The sequence below is a fragment of the Rana temporaria genome, chromosome 3 (assembly GCF_905171775.1).
Source record: "Rana temporaria chromosome 3, aRanTem1.1, whole genome shotgun sequence".
NCBI lineage: Eukaryota > Metazoa > Chordata > Amphibia > Anura > Ranidae > Rana > Rana temporaria.
This window is the reverse complement of record NC_053491.1, coordinates 215,249,666-215,267,374: the sequence shown is the minus strand read 5'-3', so window position 1 is coordinate 215,267,374 and position 17,709 is coordinate 215,249,666. Positions and strand designations below refer to the sequence as shown.

The window sequence follows — 17,709 nt, the reverse complement described above, 5'->3', positions numbered from 1 at the left end:
CTAATGCCCTGTGCACACGATCGGTCAATCTGATGAGAACGGTCTGATGGATTTTTCCATCAGTTAACCGATGAAGCTGACTGATGATCAGTCGTGCCTACACACCATCAGTTAAAAAACTGATCGTGTCAGAGCGTGGTGACGTAAAACACAACGACATGCTGAAAAAAATCAAGTTCAATGCTTCCAAACATGCGTTGACTTGATTCTGAGCATGCGTGGATTTTTAACCGATGGACGTGACTACAAACGATCAATTTTTTTCTATCGGTTAGGTATCCATCGGTTAATTTTAAAACAAGTTTCAAATTTTTTAACCGATGGATAAATAACCAATGGGGCCTACACGCGATCGGTTTGGTCTGATGAAAAACAGTCCATCAGACCGTTCTCATCGGATTGACCGATCGTGTGTACACGGCATAAGATTAAACCTATTGCATAATTTACTGTTAAAGATAGACAAGCAAAATTAATTCTAACATGTATTAACTACTTGCCGACCGCGCACTGTCATTATACGGCGGCAGGTCGGCTCTCCTGGGCGAGAGCCCGTAGCTATACGGCGGCTCTTTGAGTGGCCACTAGGGGCACGTGCGACTCCCATGCGTGTGCCTGGTGGGCTCGATCGCCGCCGGGCACCCGCGATTGCTCGTTACAGAGCGGGGACCGGGAGCTGTGTGTGTAAACACACAGCTCTCGGTCCTGTCAGGGGGGGAAATGCTGATCTTCTGTTCATACAATGTATGAACAGAAGATCAGTGTTTCCCCTAGTGAGGCCACCCCCCCACAGTAAGAACACACCCAGGGACATACTGAACCCCTAGTGTTAACCCCTTCACTGCCAGTGGCATTTTTATAGTAATCCAATGCATTTTTATAGCACTGATCGCTATAAAAATGCCAATGGTCCCAAAAATGTGTCAAAAGTGTCCGAAGTGTCCGCCATAATGTCGCAGTACCAAAAAAAAATCGCTGATCGCCGCCATTACTAGTAAAAAAAATATATTAATAAAAATGCCATAAAAATACCCCCTATTTTGTAAACGCTATAACTTTTGTGCAAACCAATCAATAAACGCTTATTGCGATTTTTTTTACGAAAAATATGTAGAAGAATATGTATCGGCCTAGACTGAGGAAAAAATATGTTTTTTTATATATTTTTGGGGGATATTTATTATAGCAAAAAGTAAAAAATATTCATTTTTTTAAAAATTGTCACTCTATTCTTGTTTTTAGCGCAAAAACTAAAAACCGCAGAGGTGATCAAATACCACCAAAAGAAAGCTCTATTTGTGGTAAAAAAAGGACGCCAATTTTGTTTGGGAGCCACGTCGCACGGCCGCGCAATGGTCAGTTAAAGCGGCACAGTCCCGAATCGCAAAAAGTGCTCTGGTCTTTGGGCAGCAATATGGTCCGGGGGTTAAGTGTTTAAAGATGCAAAAAATATTGTAACTTAGGTACTGGGAACATAACCAACTTCAGTCATTTAGATTTATTTTAGATGTTTCTGTAATGCATCAGAGCACATGACTTTATTTTGTTTGACCAATTTTTGTTTATTTCATAAAGAAAAAAGGTAACCAATATGAATACATTTTACACAAATGTATTCAAGCAGCTAATATCTGAGTGGCTGCTATGGGATACTGCACTTAACATTTAATAATCTCATTGCAAAACCTCATTAAATAATGGCATTTGTGCTTTTTTAAAGTCAATAATGCTTTAAAATACATGCTACGTAAGACCATTTTTTCCGAAAAATATTTTCAGGAAATATATTTCTTTTAGTGTTAGAATTTGGAGTTCAAGAATTCTCATCTGAGGCTTTAGCTGTTCAACCATTTTCTAGCAGTTTGAGATCAGCGCCCTTTCAGCATTCATGGAAAGACATACAACAGGCATGTGTACAATGAAGGTTCACAAAAGGTTAAGAGAAGAATATATGAGCTTCTGCAATGGTGTTTATATCGAATAGCAAGAGCAGAGCCAGCGAAATTGCTCTCTTTTTCAATGAATAAGAAAGAAGATTGTGGATTGAAAATCCATTTAATTTGTTAGCACAAAAGTTAAGCTAGCCCCTAGACAGTTATAACTTTCTTTTTAGCACACCTTTTTAACTTTTTCTTGATAGCAGCAATTCAGTCAAGTTACCTATTTATTTATTTATTTGTTTTTTTTTAAAGTACAATAAAAATCTGGCACTTTATCCTTGACTTATGGCATTATTATTGCACTCCTGCCCAGCTAGCATCACTGCATGGACACTTGTTTATTTTTCAGAAGACAGATGTGGAAAGTACGTGTTTAGCAGCACATTGAACTGGCTGTAACGTGGTCTCCAGATTTTATTGTCAACAGCTCTGTAGTCTGCTTTCTGTTAAATAGATGTAATAAATGATGCTGCTCCTGTTGTGATGTATAGGATGTAGTTTATGTTACCACATTGACCATATGTATCATTAATAACGTAACATTTCTGTAATACTGCTATTAAACTTGTATTTCTTTAGGATATGTGCAAATTTGTTGGTTTAAAAAGAACTTGGTTGATAAGATTCTTTAAATCTCAGTACATGGTAAAATAACATTTGTTTTATATTTCAAGATTATTTCAAGATTTTCAAATACACCAACCATACAGAATCCAATATTTACTAGGTATGATAACCATGGTTCCTTTTGCTGCCTGGAATGCCAACTGGCAGCACACCTTTTCACTGCTATCAAACTGACTTTTGCTAGGGCTTGGAAATTCTTTGCCCTCAGCTTTGAGGCAGTAAAACATCATCAAATTATATCATAATCGATTAAAAGTTGACAGCTAATATCGCAAGTTCCCATGACCAATTTTTCTCAGGATTGAATACACTCATCCTTCTAGTTTAGACCATCTCCTCTTGACAATTTAGCTTGAAAGCTTGAAAATTACCGGTATGTGGCCGGAGGGAGGACATCTCTCCCGTCGCCCCTAAAAGTGATCCCGTGGCAAATGCGCCTGTGGGACCACTTTTTTCAGATGCCAAATCGCCCACAGTAAAAAATGATACCAGTGGTTTGGCAGCTAGCTGCTGTCATAACAAAGATATTTAACATTAAAGTAATGACGCATATATACTGTGGGCGGTCAGCAAGTTTAATGTAAGTTCTACTTTCTGATTTTCATTTGTACACAATGGGTATAGTTTACTGTGTCACTCTCACAATCCAAGTCTGTGTGTTTACTAATTCTTTGAAATCTATGCCCTCCTCATGTAACTGCTATTGTATCTCAACAGTTTTTAAATTGTAAAATATACAGAATCATTGTAGTAGCTAAAGTATACTGTATCTACTGTCTGCCTAAGCTAAAAATGTCCAAATTAAAAAAAAGGAAAGCTTATTAAAATGAGCAAGTTACAACAAAAAATAAATAAACAAATAAAAGCTCAACCCCAGTTTATGGAAAAATATTAAATATAACCAGTCCTGTACTAGTAAAACAAAATGTCCACTCTTACCACAATACTTACTTCCTTCTTGGTACTATCACATGCAAACTCACCCACCTGTGATTTATCATCATTCAGCCCACTTTGTTTGCATTCAGGGCATCAAGGATGTGCATCATCAAACTTCCCTGGGCTTACAGGAGATGTCTGCAGAGAGTAGCACCATTTCCTTATATAAAAATTAAACCCTATGGAAAAGTGCTAGAAAATAAAGGGTCTCCACGTAAAGCAAACATTACAAAATAACTCATAATATGTTCCCTTTAAAAATTCACTATTATTTCCCTTTAATCTAGATATAGGTTTGGATGAGAACCAAAAAATATACATAAAGCAGGATTGCCTAATACCAGTGCAAGCAAGAGGAACCCTATTGTGTTTAATATGATTGTTACATAGGGCCAGATTCACAAAAGGGATACAACGGCGTTTCTCCTAATATTTTTACACTGTCGGATCTTAGGATGCAGTACCGCGGCCGCCGCTGGGGAAAGGTTGCGTCGTAAACCAGCGTTGGGTATGCAAATTAGGAGTTACGGCGATCCACAAAGTTTTTTCCCGTTGTTACGTTGCAGCGAGTGTTAGTTTGCCGTCGCAAAGATAGGGCACCTTTTACAAAGTGGAAAATTACTCCACCATGTAAAAGTATACCCATCTTTCCCCCGTCGCTTTTGAATTTTTTTAAAATGTTTTCTTTTTCCCGATTCACGATTCACGAGATTCACAAAATGTCGGCGCGTCGTAATTTTGCACAAAGCACGTCGTGAAATTTGCGTCGGGAGCATGCGCAGTACGTCCGGCGCGGGAGCGCGCATAATTTAAATGGTACCCACCCCATTTGAATTGGCCCGCCTTTACGATACACCACCGCAAATTTCCAGGTAAGTGCTTTGTGGATCGGGCACTTAGACAGAAAATTTGCGGCGGTGTAACCTAAATCGGTTACGTTACGCTGCGCCCGGGCTACGTGAATCTGGCCCATAGTTATTACATACATCTGGGAATTTAGATTGCAGTTTATTTTGTTTTTAGTTATAAAAAAATAATGTAGGTATTGCACGTTATCGGGTATTGCATGCATTGAAAATGGGATAAATTCAATGACAAATCATAGCTGCATCCATTGGACTTGCATTTATATGACTAAAAATTTTAATGGGAGGTTTTCAGTTTCTGAGTTCTCTCCTTTTTTTAACTTTTGAGCTGTATTGGGTTTATGTTTCTTTCAAGAGTTGCAAGTGATTACTCATAATGAGCATCAAGCTCCTTTGAAATAGATTTTTCTGAGATAAAGCAGACTGCTTTTCATTTTAATAGTGACTATAAAAATTAAACACCTCATTAATCAACCAGATTCCTATTAAATATCACAGAATACTAGCACAATAAACAGATATCCAGGCAAAATCAGATAGGGATAAAGTTCTTTGATTTAATAGCTTTGTAACATAACTTTCAGGTGAAAACCCAATTATACAAAAATTAACAAAGTAAATACTATCGTTATATTAGAGCCTGGCTCATAGATGGTTTTGCCTTTCTGCCATCCAGAAATAAAAACAGCTGTAACATCTCTCCTAGTCAGTCTATACCCAGTCTCACATGTTATTCCTCAGACCCCCATCCTCGTATGTATGGAATATTAACTTAAATACAAATAATTTACAATATTTGCTTCAGTAAACCTAGTGTAGCCTAGTACTGTTTCTTAGATCCAGTCTAACAATACTCTGCAAGGGTCATGTTTTTAGTACTTCCCTCAAATCAAACAGCCAGAGTAATAATAGGAATAAAATTGAGAATGGAGGATGGAGAAAAGCATAAAAATATACATGTTGCTGATAATGGGAAAAAGTAATGCTAAGATTCATTGGCTTTTCAAACTTTGATGCTGTAAAGAAGGAGGTTAGGGAAATTAGACACTGGGTTTAGGTGCAAAGATACAGGTTTTCATTGTATATTAGAAGTATCATGTGAATTTATTGTGTGAGGCAAAGCAAGAGTATCACATTTATGAAGTCACCTTCCTTTACTCATCAGTACAGACTCGCCTTCATTCCTCCATTGCTACTATCTCTTTGTGACAGCACTGATGCCAGGTGATTGGCTCAGTACAGTCACATAGTTACATAGTTAGTCTGGTTGAAAAAAAACAACACAAATCCATCTTGCTCAATCAACAGAACCTCCATATATACAATCCCATACCCACAATTAATCCAGACAAAGACACTGCAGCTTGGAAATTGTATGCTATTATTATCTACCAGAACACCAAGATCCTGACTCCTCCAGTTATTTTCCACCTAGAATGTATGATGCATGCAGGGTTTTAGCCACAGGTGTATAATTTCACATTTATGCACAACAAGCCTCGTTTGACACATAGTTGCCCAAAAAAATTATGCATTGAGGTTGTCTTGTAAGTTGGAGATATCCTGCAAGGACATTATTCCACTACACATCTTGGTGTCATCTGAAAACACTGAAATAATACTTTTAATCTAAAAAAGTGGGGGTCTAAACACTGACTTTCGAACTAATCACCTGTAGACCATTCAGAGTATAAATCCTCACTCACTACTCTCTAAATACAGTATTTTAGCAAGTTTTTTATCTATTTACAAACTGAATGTTTTAAGCGTGTAGACATTACCATTAGTGTTGAGCAGAATATGCCATATTCGATTTCGCGATATATCTCGAATATATATTCGAATATTCGAGATATATTCGCTAAATTCGAATATTCGTGATATTTTATCGAAATTAAATTATTGCGATTTTTCGCTATTGCGAATGCGAAAATAATTGCGATTTTTTGATAACTGCGGTAGGAGCACTCTGATTGGCTCAGAATATTCGTGATATTTTATCGAAATATCGCAACATGCGAATGCGATATTTATTGCGCAATTTCGAGAAATGCTGTAGGAGCACTCTGATTGGCTCAGAATATTCGTGATATTTTATCGAAATATCGCAACATGCGAATGCGATATTTATTGCGCAATTTCGACAAATGCTGTAGGAGGACTCTGATTGGCTCAGAATATTCGTGATATTTTACAATACAAAATAATTGCGAATATTCGGCAAATGCGGAAGGAGCACTCTGATTGGCTCAGAATATTCTTGATATTTTACAATACAAAATAATTGCGAATATTCGGCAAATGCAGAAGGAGCACTCTGATTGGCTCAGAATATTCTTGATATTTTACAATACAAAATAATTGCGAATATTCGGCAAATGCGGAAGGAGCACTCTGATTGGCTCAGAATATTCGTGATATTTTACAATACAAAATAAAAAGTGTTTTGCATTGGTGGTGATTCTTTACTCTATCCACCTGTCACAGCCATTTGTCAATCAAACACCTTGAAGATTGAACACGTTCATGCTGCATGCTTTGGACTTTTTTTCACTTCACATATCAAAGACATTTTTATAAAAGATTATTTTTCTATTATTGGGACTATATTTCTTTATATATTTGTTTCACTGTGTATTTCACAAGTTATTTGCGCTTGCTTATTTTATAATTTGCCCACATGTCTTGTCACTAGACATATTTTTTATTCTTGTATAACGACTCCATTTTCTGTCTTGTATTAATTTATGTTGTATAACATTTTTGAGTTGCTGCTGTATTCTCCCCTTTTTTAAGGTATGCGCAATTTTTTCCTTCTTACAAAAAATAATAATATCAAACATACAAATATTCATAACATACACATACACAAAGCCCCCCCCTTTTGCATCAGAGACAATCAGAGTTCTCCTACCACAGTTATCGAAAATTCGCAATCATTTTCGCATTCGCAATAGCAAAAAATCGCAATTTTTTTTTTTCAATTTGGCAACATAAAAGGATCGCCTCAGATTAGCTACTCGGCCCAGGGTCTCTAATCATACCAGCAATGCTTTTAGACGTCGATAGGATGTGATCTGTTTTAAAAATCAAATTGAAAAAATGCGAATATTCGGAATTGCGAATATTCACCGCGAAATTCGAAATATAGCGCGATTTCTCGAATATGCTATATTCGAGTCGAATATTCGCAATGCGAATATTCGTGAGCAACACTAATTACCATACACATTAGCCATGTGTGGGGAACTGTGTCAAATGCTTTGGAAAATTCCAAGTATACTGTATCCACTCCCACACCTTTGTCTAAGTTTTTGCTTACTTCCTCATTAAAAGGCACACAGATTTGTTTGACAACTTTGGTCTTTCATTTATTCCATGCTGTCTATTGTTTTACCTATCGTTTTCCAGCAAAAACTCCTTTACTTGGTCTTTTATTACACTCTAAAGTATATTCCCAACTATAATAGTTCAACTTAGCCAGTCTGTAGTTACTTAGTAGATACTTTTACAAGTGTGATCATCCGATCCCCCAATAGGGGAGAGCGGAGAAAAGACAGGGCAGTCCCTGCACAGTGTGCGGGGACCGCCCTGTCATCCACCGGCTCAGCGGGGATCAACGGAGCGATCCCCGCTGGGCATACGGAGCATACGGAGGTGGATCATTACTGATCCGCCCCATGTGAAAGGGGGCCTAAGAAAATAATCATAAGAACAGTAAAGAATGACCAGGTATCCGTGGGGAAAACAGTGTTGTTTCTAAAAGTTAATCAAAAGGAGTTTCTGACACAGGGTATTTATCTGAAATAACAATAGGTAAGTTTTACACAACCATACAAAGATAGTGAAATCAGTCGGTAGAATGGGGGAGATGACTCCCATGAGAATAATAAAGCTGGATAAGACCATAAGGACAGGCAGCTGTGTGTAGAAGCCTACCAGGATAAAGAGGTTAGGCACAAAATATGTGAAGGGTATGGTACTCAAAGGGACTGAAAAAGACACATGGTTGGTAGTGGAAAACATAGATGGAGATTATAAGAAGAACAAAGAAAGGAAGAAAGGGCTGTGGAAAAAAAGGAGGGGAAGAGTCCCTCAAGGGAGGAAACTGGGAGGGAAAGAAAGAAGTGTCCCAGGGGAGAAAATGGGCCTGTGTATGTGGTTTTCATTTGATAAAGTCCATTAATTGCAAAATCAAATTTTAAAAGCAAACAAAATCTTTCTAATGACATGTAAATGTTCTAAGAATGTTATGAGAAATTTCTAAAAAAAAAAATCCTATAGCCTCGTACACACGACCGAGGAACTCGACGGGCGAAACACATCGTTTTCCTCGTCGAGTTCCTTGTTAGGCTGTCGAGGAACTCGACAAGCCAATTTTCTCCATTCCCGTCAAGGAAATAGAGAACATGCTCTTGTTTTGGCTCGTCGAGTTTCTCAACAGTTTCCTCTACGAAAATGTACACACGACCGGTTTCCTCGGCAAAAAAATATCTCCCAGCAAGTTTCTTGCTGTTTTTTGTGTGTACGAGGCCTAAGACTTTTCCCAAGAATTTTCATTTGCAATTATATCCATCTATGGCCAGGTTAAGACTCATGGACCTGTCTCACTAGGATCGTGGCAGAATTGGGAATCTCATTGGAAATGTGTCATCACTAATGTGCTTAAGCAATAAGAAGCAATAAGAATAATTCAGCTTCACTGTAACAATAAATACAGGGCTCATCTTCCTTCATTTAACCTCCCTGGCGGTATGATTATTTCAGAAAAAAGGTGCTGAAAGCGGTACCATTATTTGCAAGGAAATTTGGTGTTTTATACTGTAGGCCTGTAATTCTTAGGAATAACTCACTTAAATCTGACCAAACAAGAGTCTAGTAGGCATCCCGGGTATGACATTTTTTTAAAAACAAAATTATAAATTATAATATAATAAATAATTATTAAAAATAATTATAACAAATAATAATATAATTATAATAAAAATTATTTAATAATGTAATCAACTCAAAATCACTGAAATTTGCTCAGTTGCAGAATTGTCGCTGTCATTACTTTTATTTTTTTATGACGAATTTCCCTACAAATCGCTATCGTACAATTCTGCAAGTGATTATAATTTATTATCGCTGTTTTCTAGCTGCTCTAAAACCATTTTTGACATAAAGGGACACTTTTGGTTGCTATGGACAATCTACAGTTTGCAGGCAGAAAGAACAGTTTTTATTATATAAACCACTAGGGACAAGGGGGGTGTGTATTTTTTACATACAGTACTGTAATATAAGATTACAGTATACTGTATGTATTGTGTTTGTTTACCTTTTTTAATTTGGCGCCGTTCTTCGCTCCTGTGCGTTGTAACGTCGCAGGGAACGGAGATCGGCGGCACAGGAGGACACTGTGTGAATCGAGCGAGCACCCGCTCGCTCACACAGCGCGGTGGCATCGCTGAATCCAGGGACAAGGTAAGTAAACAATGCCTGTGGATTCAGCGAGGTGAGCCCGAGTCTGACTCGGGGTTACCGATCGTCGCCAAAAAATCTCACCCCGAGTCAGACTCGGGAATACCGCCAGGGGGGTTAATGTTAGGATTAATAAAATATATAAATAGTATTTTTCTTTCTACAGATTAGAACATTTCAATTTGTATTTGCAATATTTACCTATAGCCGAAACTTCTTTCTTTTTTTATCATACCTTATTCCATAAACCGATTATTCCATTAGTGCTATCTTCTGCAATTATATCTTCCCCATCATTTTTATAATGTTGGTCAGGTTGCAAACAATAGCAAAAGTTTCCTAACACAATAAAAACCTGTGCTTTTGTACATAGATAAAAAAGCATAAGGTTTTCTTTCCTCCAACATGCTGCACAACGCCAGTATAGGGTGCTAAAAATTGCTTCTTTAAGCAGCTTTAGTGTCTTATACTGACTTTGTGCAGCACTGCATCTGTGGTGCAATTCTGATGTGCCAGCACCATTTGCCTACCAATACTATTTGTAATGAGGAGGGGACAGAAAGTAGATGAGGCAACTACTTCCAGAGAAATGTAAAACATGGTATAGCTTACATAAGACTTAGGCCCCATACACACCATAGAATCTATCCGCAGATAAATCCCATCAAATGGGTTTCTGCGGATAGATCCTATGGTGTGTACACGCCAACGGATATTTATCCGCAGATAAATCTCCCCTGGAATGGATTTCCAGCAGATAAATATTTGTCGACATGCACAGAATATCTATCTGCTGGAATCCATTCCAACGGATGGATCCGCTCGTCTGTACAGACTTACCGGATCCATCCGTCCAAAGGGATTCCCCGCACGCGCCGTAATGAATAGACGCATGCGTGGAATTCCTTATATGACAGCGTCGCGCCCGTCGCCGCGTCATAATAGCGGCGACGGCGCGACACGTCATCGGCAGAGGATTTCAGCGCGGATTTCAATGCGATGGTGTGTACACGCCATCGCATTGAAATCCTCTGAAATCTTAGAGAGGATTTATCCGCGGATACGGTCCGCTGAACCGTATCTGCGGATAAATTCTATCGTGTGTATGGGGCCTCACAGAGAACTATGGGTTAGCTAAAGACAGCACAGCATTGGCTGCCATTTGTTTGATTAAAACTTGCAACAGAGCATTATTATGGGAAATTTCTCACTGCAATGAGTCAGAGTATATATGTGTATATATTTCAGTTTGTGCTATGGAACCTGCAAATAAAAAGATTTTTTTCAATCATATGTATATAGAGAAAAAAAAACATATCTGCTAGTTCAAACAATTATACTACCTCTTAACCACTTGCCTACTGGGCACCTAAACCCCTCTTCTGCCCAGACCAATTTTGTCATGTACTGTAATACGGGGCCAAATTCTCAAAAACTCTGCGTAACTTAAATTTCAGCAGTTAAGTTACACTGACTTAAAATTTCTACCTAAGTGCCTGATCGTCAAAGCACTTAGGTAGAAATTACACGCTGTGTAACTTAAGTGCCGCCGTCGTAAGGCGGTCCTCCTCTCCTGGGGGCGTTTAAAATTTAAATGAGGCGCGCTCCCGCGCCGGCCGTACTGCGCATGCGTGTGACGTCATTTTCCCGACGTGCAGCGCGCGAACGTAATTAACGCCGGTCGGCTTTGAGAATTTCGACGGGACACTAAAGTTGCGACGGGTGAAAAAAAAAGACGCGCCGGGAAAACAAATAATTATAAACAAAAATGTCAGCGTCGCTCAGTATGCATTCCTGAGAGGGAGAACTCCATGCCAATTTTCAAAGAAAAAAACGGCATGGGTTCCCCCCCCAGGAGCATACCAGGCCCTTAGGTCTGGTATGGGTTGTAAGGAGACCCCCCCACGCCGAAAAATCGACGTAGGGGGTCCCCCTACAATCCATACCAGACCCGTATCCAAAGCACGCTACCCGGCCGGCCAGGAATGGGAGTGGGGACGAGCGAGCGTCCCCCCCCCTCCTGAGCCGTGCCAGGCCGCATGCCCTCAACATGGGGGGGTTGGGTGCTCTGGGGCAGGGGGGCGCACTGCGGGCCCCCCCACCCCAGAGCACCCTGTCCCCATGTCGATGAGGACAGGACCTCTTCCCGACAACCCTTGCCATTGGTTGTCGGGGTCTGCGGGCGGAGGCTTATCGGAATCTGGGAGTCCCCTTTAATAAGGGGGCCCCCAGATACCGGCCCCCCACCCTAAGTGAATGGATATGGGGTACATCGTACCCCTATCCATTCACCTGGAGGCAAAAAGTAAAATGTAGTAAACACACAACACAAGGCTTTTTAAAATATTTTATTATTCTGCTCCGGATGCCCCCCCTGTCTTCGTTATTAGCTCAATTACCAGGGGGGTCTTCTTCTTCCGCTCTCCGGGGGTCTTCCGCTCTCCGGGGGTCTTCCGCTCTCCGGGGGTCTTCTCCGCTCTCCGGGGGGGGCTTCTCCGGACTCCGGGGGGCTTCTTCCATCTTCTCCCCTCTTCCGCTGTTGACTCGGCGAACCCCGGTTCTTCTGCAGCTCTCCGGTGCCTTCTTCTTCAGCGCTGGCTGCCTGCTATGTTTGTGTGTTACCTCGATTTCAAACAGGCAGCCGGCGCGGTCTTCTGTGACGCCAGGGTCTTCTGGTCTTCTGTTCTTCCGATGTTGCCTCGTCGCCTGTTGTCGCTGTAATGATGGAAGCGCGCCTTGCATCACATTTATATAGGCATCACCGTCCCATCATGCTCCGGTAGGTACCCACGTGGTGGGTGCCTACCCACGTGCACCCACCACGTGGGTACCTGCCGGAGCATGATGGGACGGTGATGCCTATATAAATGTGATGCAAGGCGCGCTTCCATCATTACAGCGACAACAGGCGACGAGGCAACATCGGAAGAACAGAAGACCAGAAGACCCTGGCGTCACAGAAGACCGCGCCGGCTGCCTGTTTGAAATCGAGCTAACACACAAACATAGCAGGCAGCCAGCGCTGAAGAAGAAGGCACCGGAGAGCTGCAGAAGAACCGGGGTTCGCCGAGTCAACAGCGGAAGAGGGGAGAAGATGGAAGAAGCCCCCCGGAGTCCGGAGAAGCCCCCCCCGGAGAGCGGAGAAGACCCCCGGAGAGCGGAAGACCCCCGGAGAGCGGAAGACCCCCGGAGAGCGGAAGAAGAAGACCCCCCTGGTAATTGAGCTAATAACGAAGACAGGGGGGGCATCCGGAGCAGAATAATAAAATATTTTAAAAAGCCTTGTGTTGTGTGTTTACTACATTTTACTTTTTGCCTCCAGGTGAATGGATAGGGGTACGATGTACCCCATATCCATTCACTTAGGGTGGGGGGCCGGTATCTGGGGGCCCCCTTATTTGAGGGGACTCCCAGATTCCGATAAGCCTCCGCCCGCAGACCCCGACAACCAATGGCAAGGGTTGTCGGGAAGAGGTCCTGTCCTCATCGACATGGGGACAGGGTGCTCTGGGGTGGGGGGGCCCGCAGTGCGCCCCCCTGCCCCAGAGCACCCAACCCCCCCATGTTGAGGGCATGCGGCCTGGCACGGCTCAGGAGGGGGGGGGGCACTCGCTCGTCCCCACTCCCATTCCTGGCCGGCCGGGTAGCGTGCTTTGGATACGGGTCTGGTATGGATTGTAGGGGGACCCCCTACGTCAATTTTTCGGCGTGGGGGGGTCTCCTTACAACCCATACCAGACCTAAGGGCCTGGTATGCTCCTGGGGGGGAACCCATGCCGGTTTTGAATTTAAAAATTGCCGTGGAGTTCTCCCTCAGGAATGCATACCAAATGCCGTCGCTGGAATGGGCCTTTACAAGGTTTGGCTAACTTTCCACATTGTAAAACCAGCCCTAATTTTGCGCCGGCAAATTCGGAACTTAGGCAGAAATCAAAGTGCTGAAATGCTTTGAAAATCTGCTTAAGTCCTCATTTGCATACGCAAAGCTGGATTTCAATGAGAAATGCCCCCAGTGGCGGATGCGGTACTGCATCCTAAAATCTGACCGTGTAAGTGTCTTACACATGTCAGATTTTCTGCCTAACTTTGGAAAAAGCCTTTTGAGAATCGTTTCCAAAGTTAGGCACAGGGATACGCAGGCTGAACAGCAGTTAAGTCTGCGTATCTCTTTTGAGAATTTGGCCCTTAGTTTCTGTGATAAAATTTGGCAAATTATTTTTTTCTTCAAAATTTCGGCCACAATTTATGCTGCTACATATCTTTGGAAAAAATAATCCAAATTAGTGGATATTATTTGGTCTGTGTGAAAGTTAGAGAGTCTACAAGCTATCATAACAAATTGATCACATCTGATGTATTGGCGGCCTATCTCACAGATGGTACTAATACATGGCACTGATAACAGATGGCACCAATACGTGGCACTGATGACACTGATGACATATGGCACTGATACGTGGCATTGATGACACGTGACAATGATAACAGATGGCACTGATAGGTGGCACTGATAGGTGGCACTGGGGACAGATGAATGAATGAATGACTTGTATAGCGCTAAACATGCAAACTGAATCGCCTCTAGGCGCTTTTTGCAGCCAGTGTCTTCCTGGCTGGTGTGGTCATTTACCCCGTAGGATCTCAAAACGCTTGGGACACACAGTCGTACACACATATACACTGGGCGAATTTGGACAGGATCCAGTTAACCTACCAGCATTTCTTTGGAATGTGGGAGGAAACCGGAGTACCCCAAGGAAACCCACGCAGACACAGGGAGAACATGCAAACTCCAGGCAGATGGTGTGGTGGTCGGGATTCGAACCAACGACCCTTTTGCTGCTAAGTGAAAGTGCTAAACACTACACCACTGTTCTGACCCCTGATGGCACTGACAGGTGGCACTGGGGACAGGTGGCACTGATAGGTACTGTGTTTTATGTAGTGTTTTATCACTCACGCTGCAGCACAGGTCGCTCTCCCTCCTCACACGCGGTCTCTGTGTGAGGAGGGAGAGCCGGCAATCAGAGATGATGTTTACATTTGAGATCATCCCGCATTGGACATGCCGATCGAGTGCTAAATGGCTGCTGTGATTGGCCATTTAGCACAATCTGTGATTGACTGTGTCCAAGGAACATGGCCAACACACTTTTTCCCTGATGCATGCCCGTGGCAGCGCGGGGAACAAGTAAACAGGAGGACATCCAGGGAAGCCCTCCCGGCAATTGAGTGCCACGCTGTAAATGTCTTTCGTCCATAGCGCGCACTCGAAGTGGTTAATATGCAATACTTTACTCGCTTAAGAGACATAATCTTTACTTTTTTTTATTTAGACCTTACCATAATAAAAATATGTTTAAATATGCTCTTTACTTACCAAATCCTGTTTATTAGCCATGTTCAATTCTGTGTTTGCTTTGCGGAGTTTTGACTGTTAATAAATGATTTACATATTTAGGTATTTTTCATGTTTTTATATATTTTTTTGCTTCATATTCCTCAATGCATAATTTCCTATTCTAAATCTCACAAAAAAAGCAAATAGAAAATAATGCTTTACTGCACTATTTATAGCAATATGGAACATTGCAAGATCACTGATTTACTATATTAATAAGTACATTAGGAACTCAATATTCTTTTGGACATAATTCTGTTTTATTTGTGCCAGAAATACTGTAGCTACTTAGTATTTTATAATCTATTTCTTCCGTATGGGTTGCATTTTATGTAGTACTATGATTTTTTCTTTTTTTTTCTTTTTTTTTTAGCTCGAGATGTTGTTTTCAATTTAAATAATCGTGGAATTACAAACTGTTCAGATTTTGGCTGGATTTCACAAATGAGATATTACTGGGAGGAAAACAATGTTGTAGTTAGAATGGTTACCACAACAGTAACTTATGGATATGAATATTTAGGCAATGCTGGAAGACTTGTCCTTACACCTCTGACTGATCGTTGTTTCAGGTAAAATCATATTTTCACAAAATGCTTTTATTTAGCAATTTCTTTATACATTTCATGCGTGTAAAATGACTTGTAAAAATACGTAAATAAAAAGGAAACCCTACGGCTAGGAATAGCAACCTCTGAAACACCTTTGGTTAAATAAAAAAAAAATCCTAAAGGCCCCTTTCACACTGGGGAATTTTTCGGGCGTTTTTTGGGCATTTTTCAGGCGCTTAGGCGTTAAAAAAAAGCCAGTAAAGTGCCTGAAAAAAGCCTCATCTGCAATCCCAATGTAAAAGCCTGAATGCTTTCAGAGCCATTTCACACTGCCAGCCCCAGAAAAATGCTAGAAAAGGGCCGCTAAGACCCCTTTCACACTGGGGCATTTTTCAGGCTTTTGGCATTAAAAATGCTTGCAGGGCTTTTTTTGACGCCCTGCCAGTATCGCCTCAGTGTGAAAGCACTCAGGCTTTCACATTGGGATTTGAAGATGCAGCTTCTTTCAGGCGCTTTACAGGTGCTTTTTTTAACGCTAAGCCCCTTTCACACTGGGGCATTTTTCAGGTGCTTTAGTGTGAAAGCACTCAGGCTTTCACATTGTGATTGCAAATGCAGCTTCTTTCAGGGGCTTTACTGGCTTTTTTTTTTTTTAAACGCTAAAGCGCCTGAAAAACGCCCCAGTGTGAAAAGGGCCAAAAAGCTGCTTCTCATAAAATATATTTCTGTTTATATGGTAAAATGTTAAGAGCAACTCTACACATGCAAGAGTGTGTCTACAGATCATGGGACCCTGTAGCAAAATGTTAATGGGTCACCTTTCTACTGTTTTTGATCTTAACATAAAATATGTCTAAATCAATGGCAAGTAGTAGGAGAGCTGTCAGCATAGTTGATACATTACTAGAGACTAGTTCTATGGGCAGACGTTGTTATGGAACAGGGGATGACAGTGCAGCAAAAATGTTTTTGTAAATTTCAAGTATTCTCACACCTTTCCACCATGCCAGCAAGTAAATGCTGATAATGGCTGTCAAGTAGTTGGTAAAGTAGTAGCAATATTAAATATTTGTTACAGCCTGAGAAACACTGTATTTGACAAACATATTCATTTCAATGCTGGCCATAATGACTGGAAGCTCTGAGGGCAATGCATTTACACTAAGGCCCCTTTCACACCGACATGCTTTTCAGGCGGTTAAGCGCTAAAAATAGCGCTGCTATTCAGCCTGAAAATATCATGCCCTGCAGTCTTCAGTGTGAAAGCCCGAAGGCTTTCACACTGAAGCGGTGCGCTAGCAGGACTGCTCCAAAAATCCTGCTAGCCGCATATTTGGAGCGGTGAAGGAGAGGTGTGTTTACCGCTCCTACACCACTCCTTCCCATTGAAATCAATGGGAAACCGCGGTAATACCGCCGGGGATGCGCCTCTGCAAAACTGCACTGCTAGTGGCCTAATATCGCGGTAAATACGACGGTATAGCGGCACTAAAAATCGCACCGCTATACTACCAGCGCACCTCCTGTGCCCAGTGTGAAAGGAACCTAAGACAGCTAAAATTCACCTTCTTCCACAGCCTGCAAAGGGGATCTGTGGCTAGCAACAACATTGACATTCTGATGTTCTCTACTATATGTCTGATTTCAGTTCTTCTTATTGTCATAGGGGGTGCAAGGCCAGTTTTAGCAGTGACCTCTGCAATCCTTAAAGTATGACTATAGGCAAAATGTTTTCATTTTGGATAGCATAAGGGAGGGTTATATGTACTGTGTATTTACTTTTTTGAATTTGGCGCTGATCTCCGCCCCCAGTGCGTCGTAACGTCGCAGGGAATGGAGCTCGACAGCACACAGGCACTGTGTGAATCGAGCAAAGCGGAAACTCGATCACACAGCGGGAAGGCATCGCAGGATCCAGG

The 17,709-nt window shown here is 41.5% G+C and overlaps 1 protein-coding gene across 1 annotated transcript in view; it reads left to right on the top strand.

Annotated features, from left to right (window-relative positions):
• Nucleotides 1-17,709, top strand: part of LOC120932094 (dynein heavy chain 3, axonemal-like) — a 216,398-nt gene that overhangs the window by 63,358 nt on the left and 135,331 nt on the right. Inside the window, exon 3 of the mRNA XM_040344229.1 lies at nucleotides 15,613-15,811. Within this exon, the coding sequence (XP_040200163.1) occupies nucleotides 15,613-15,811 (199 nt within the window). The remainder of the gene's footprint in view (nucleotides 1-15,612; nucleotides 15,812-17,709) is intronic.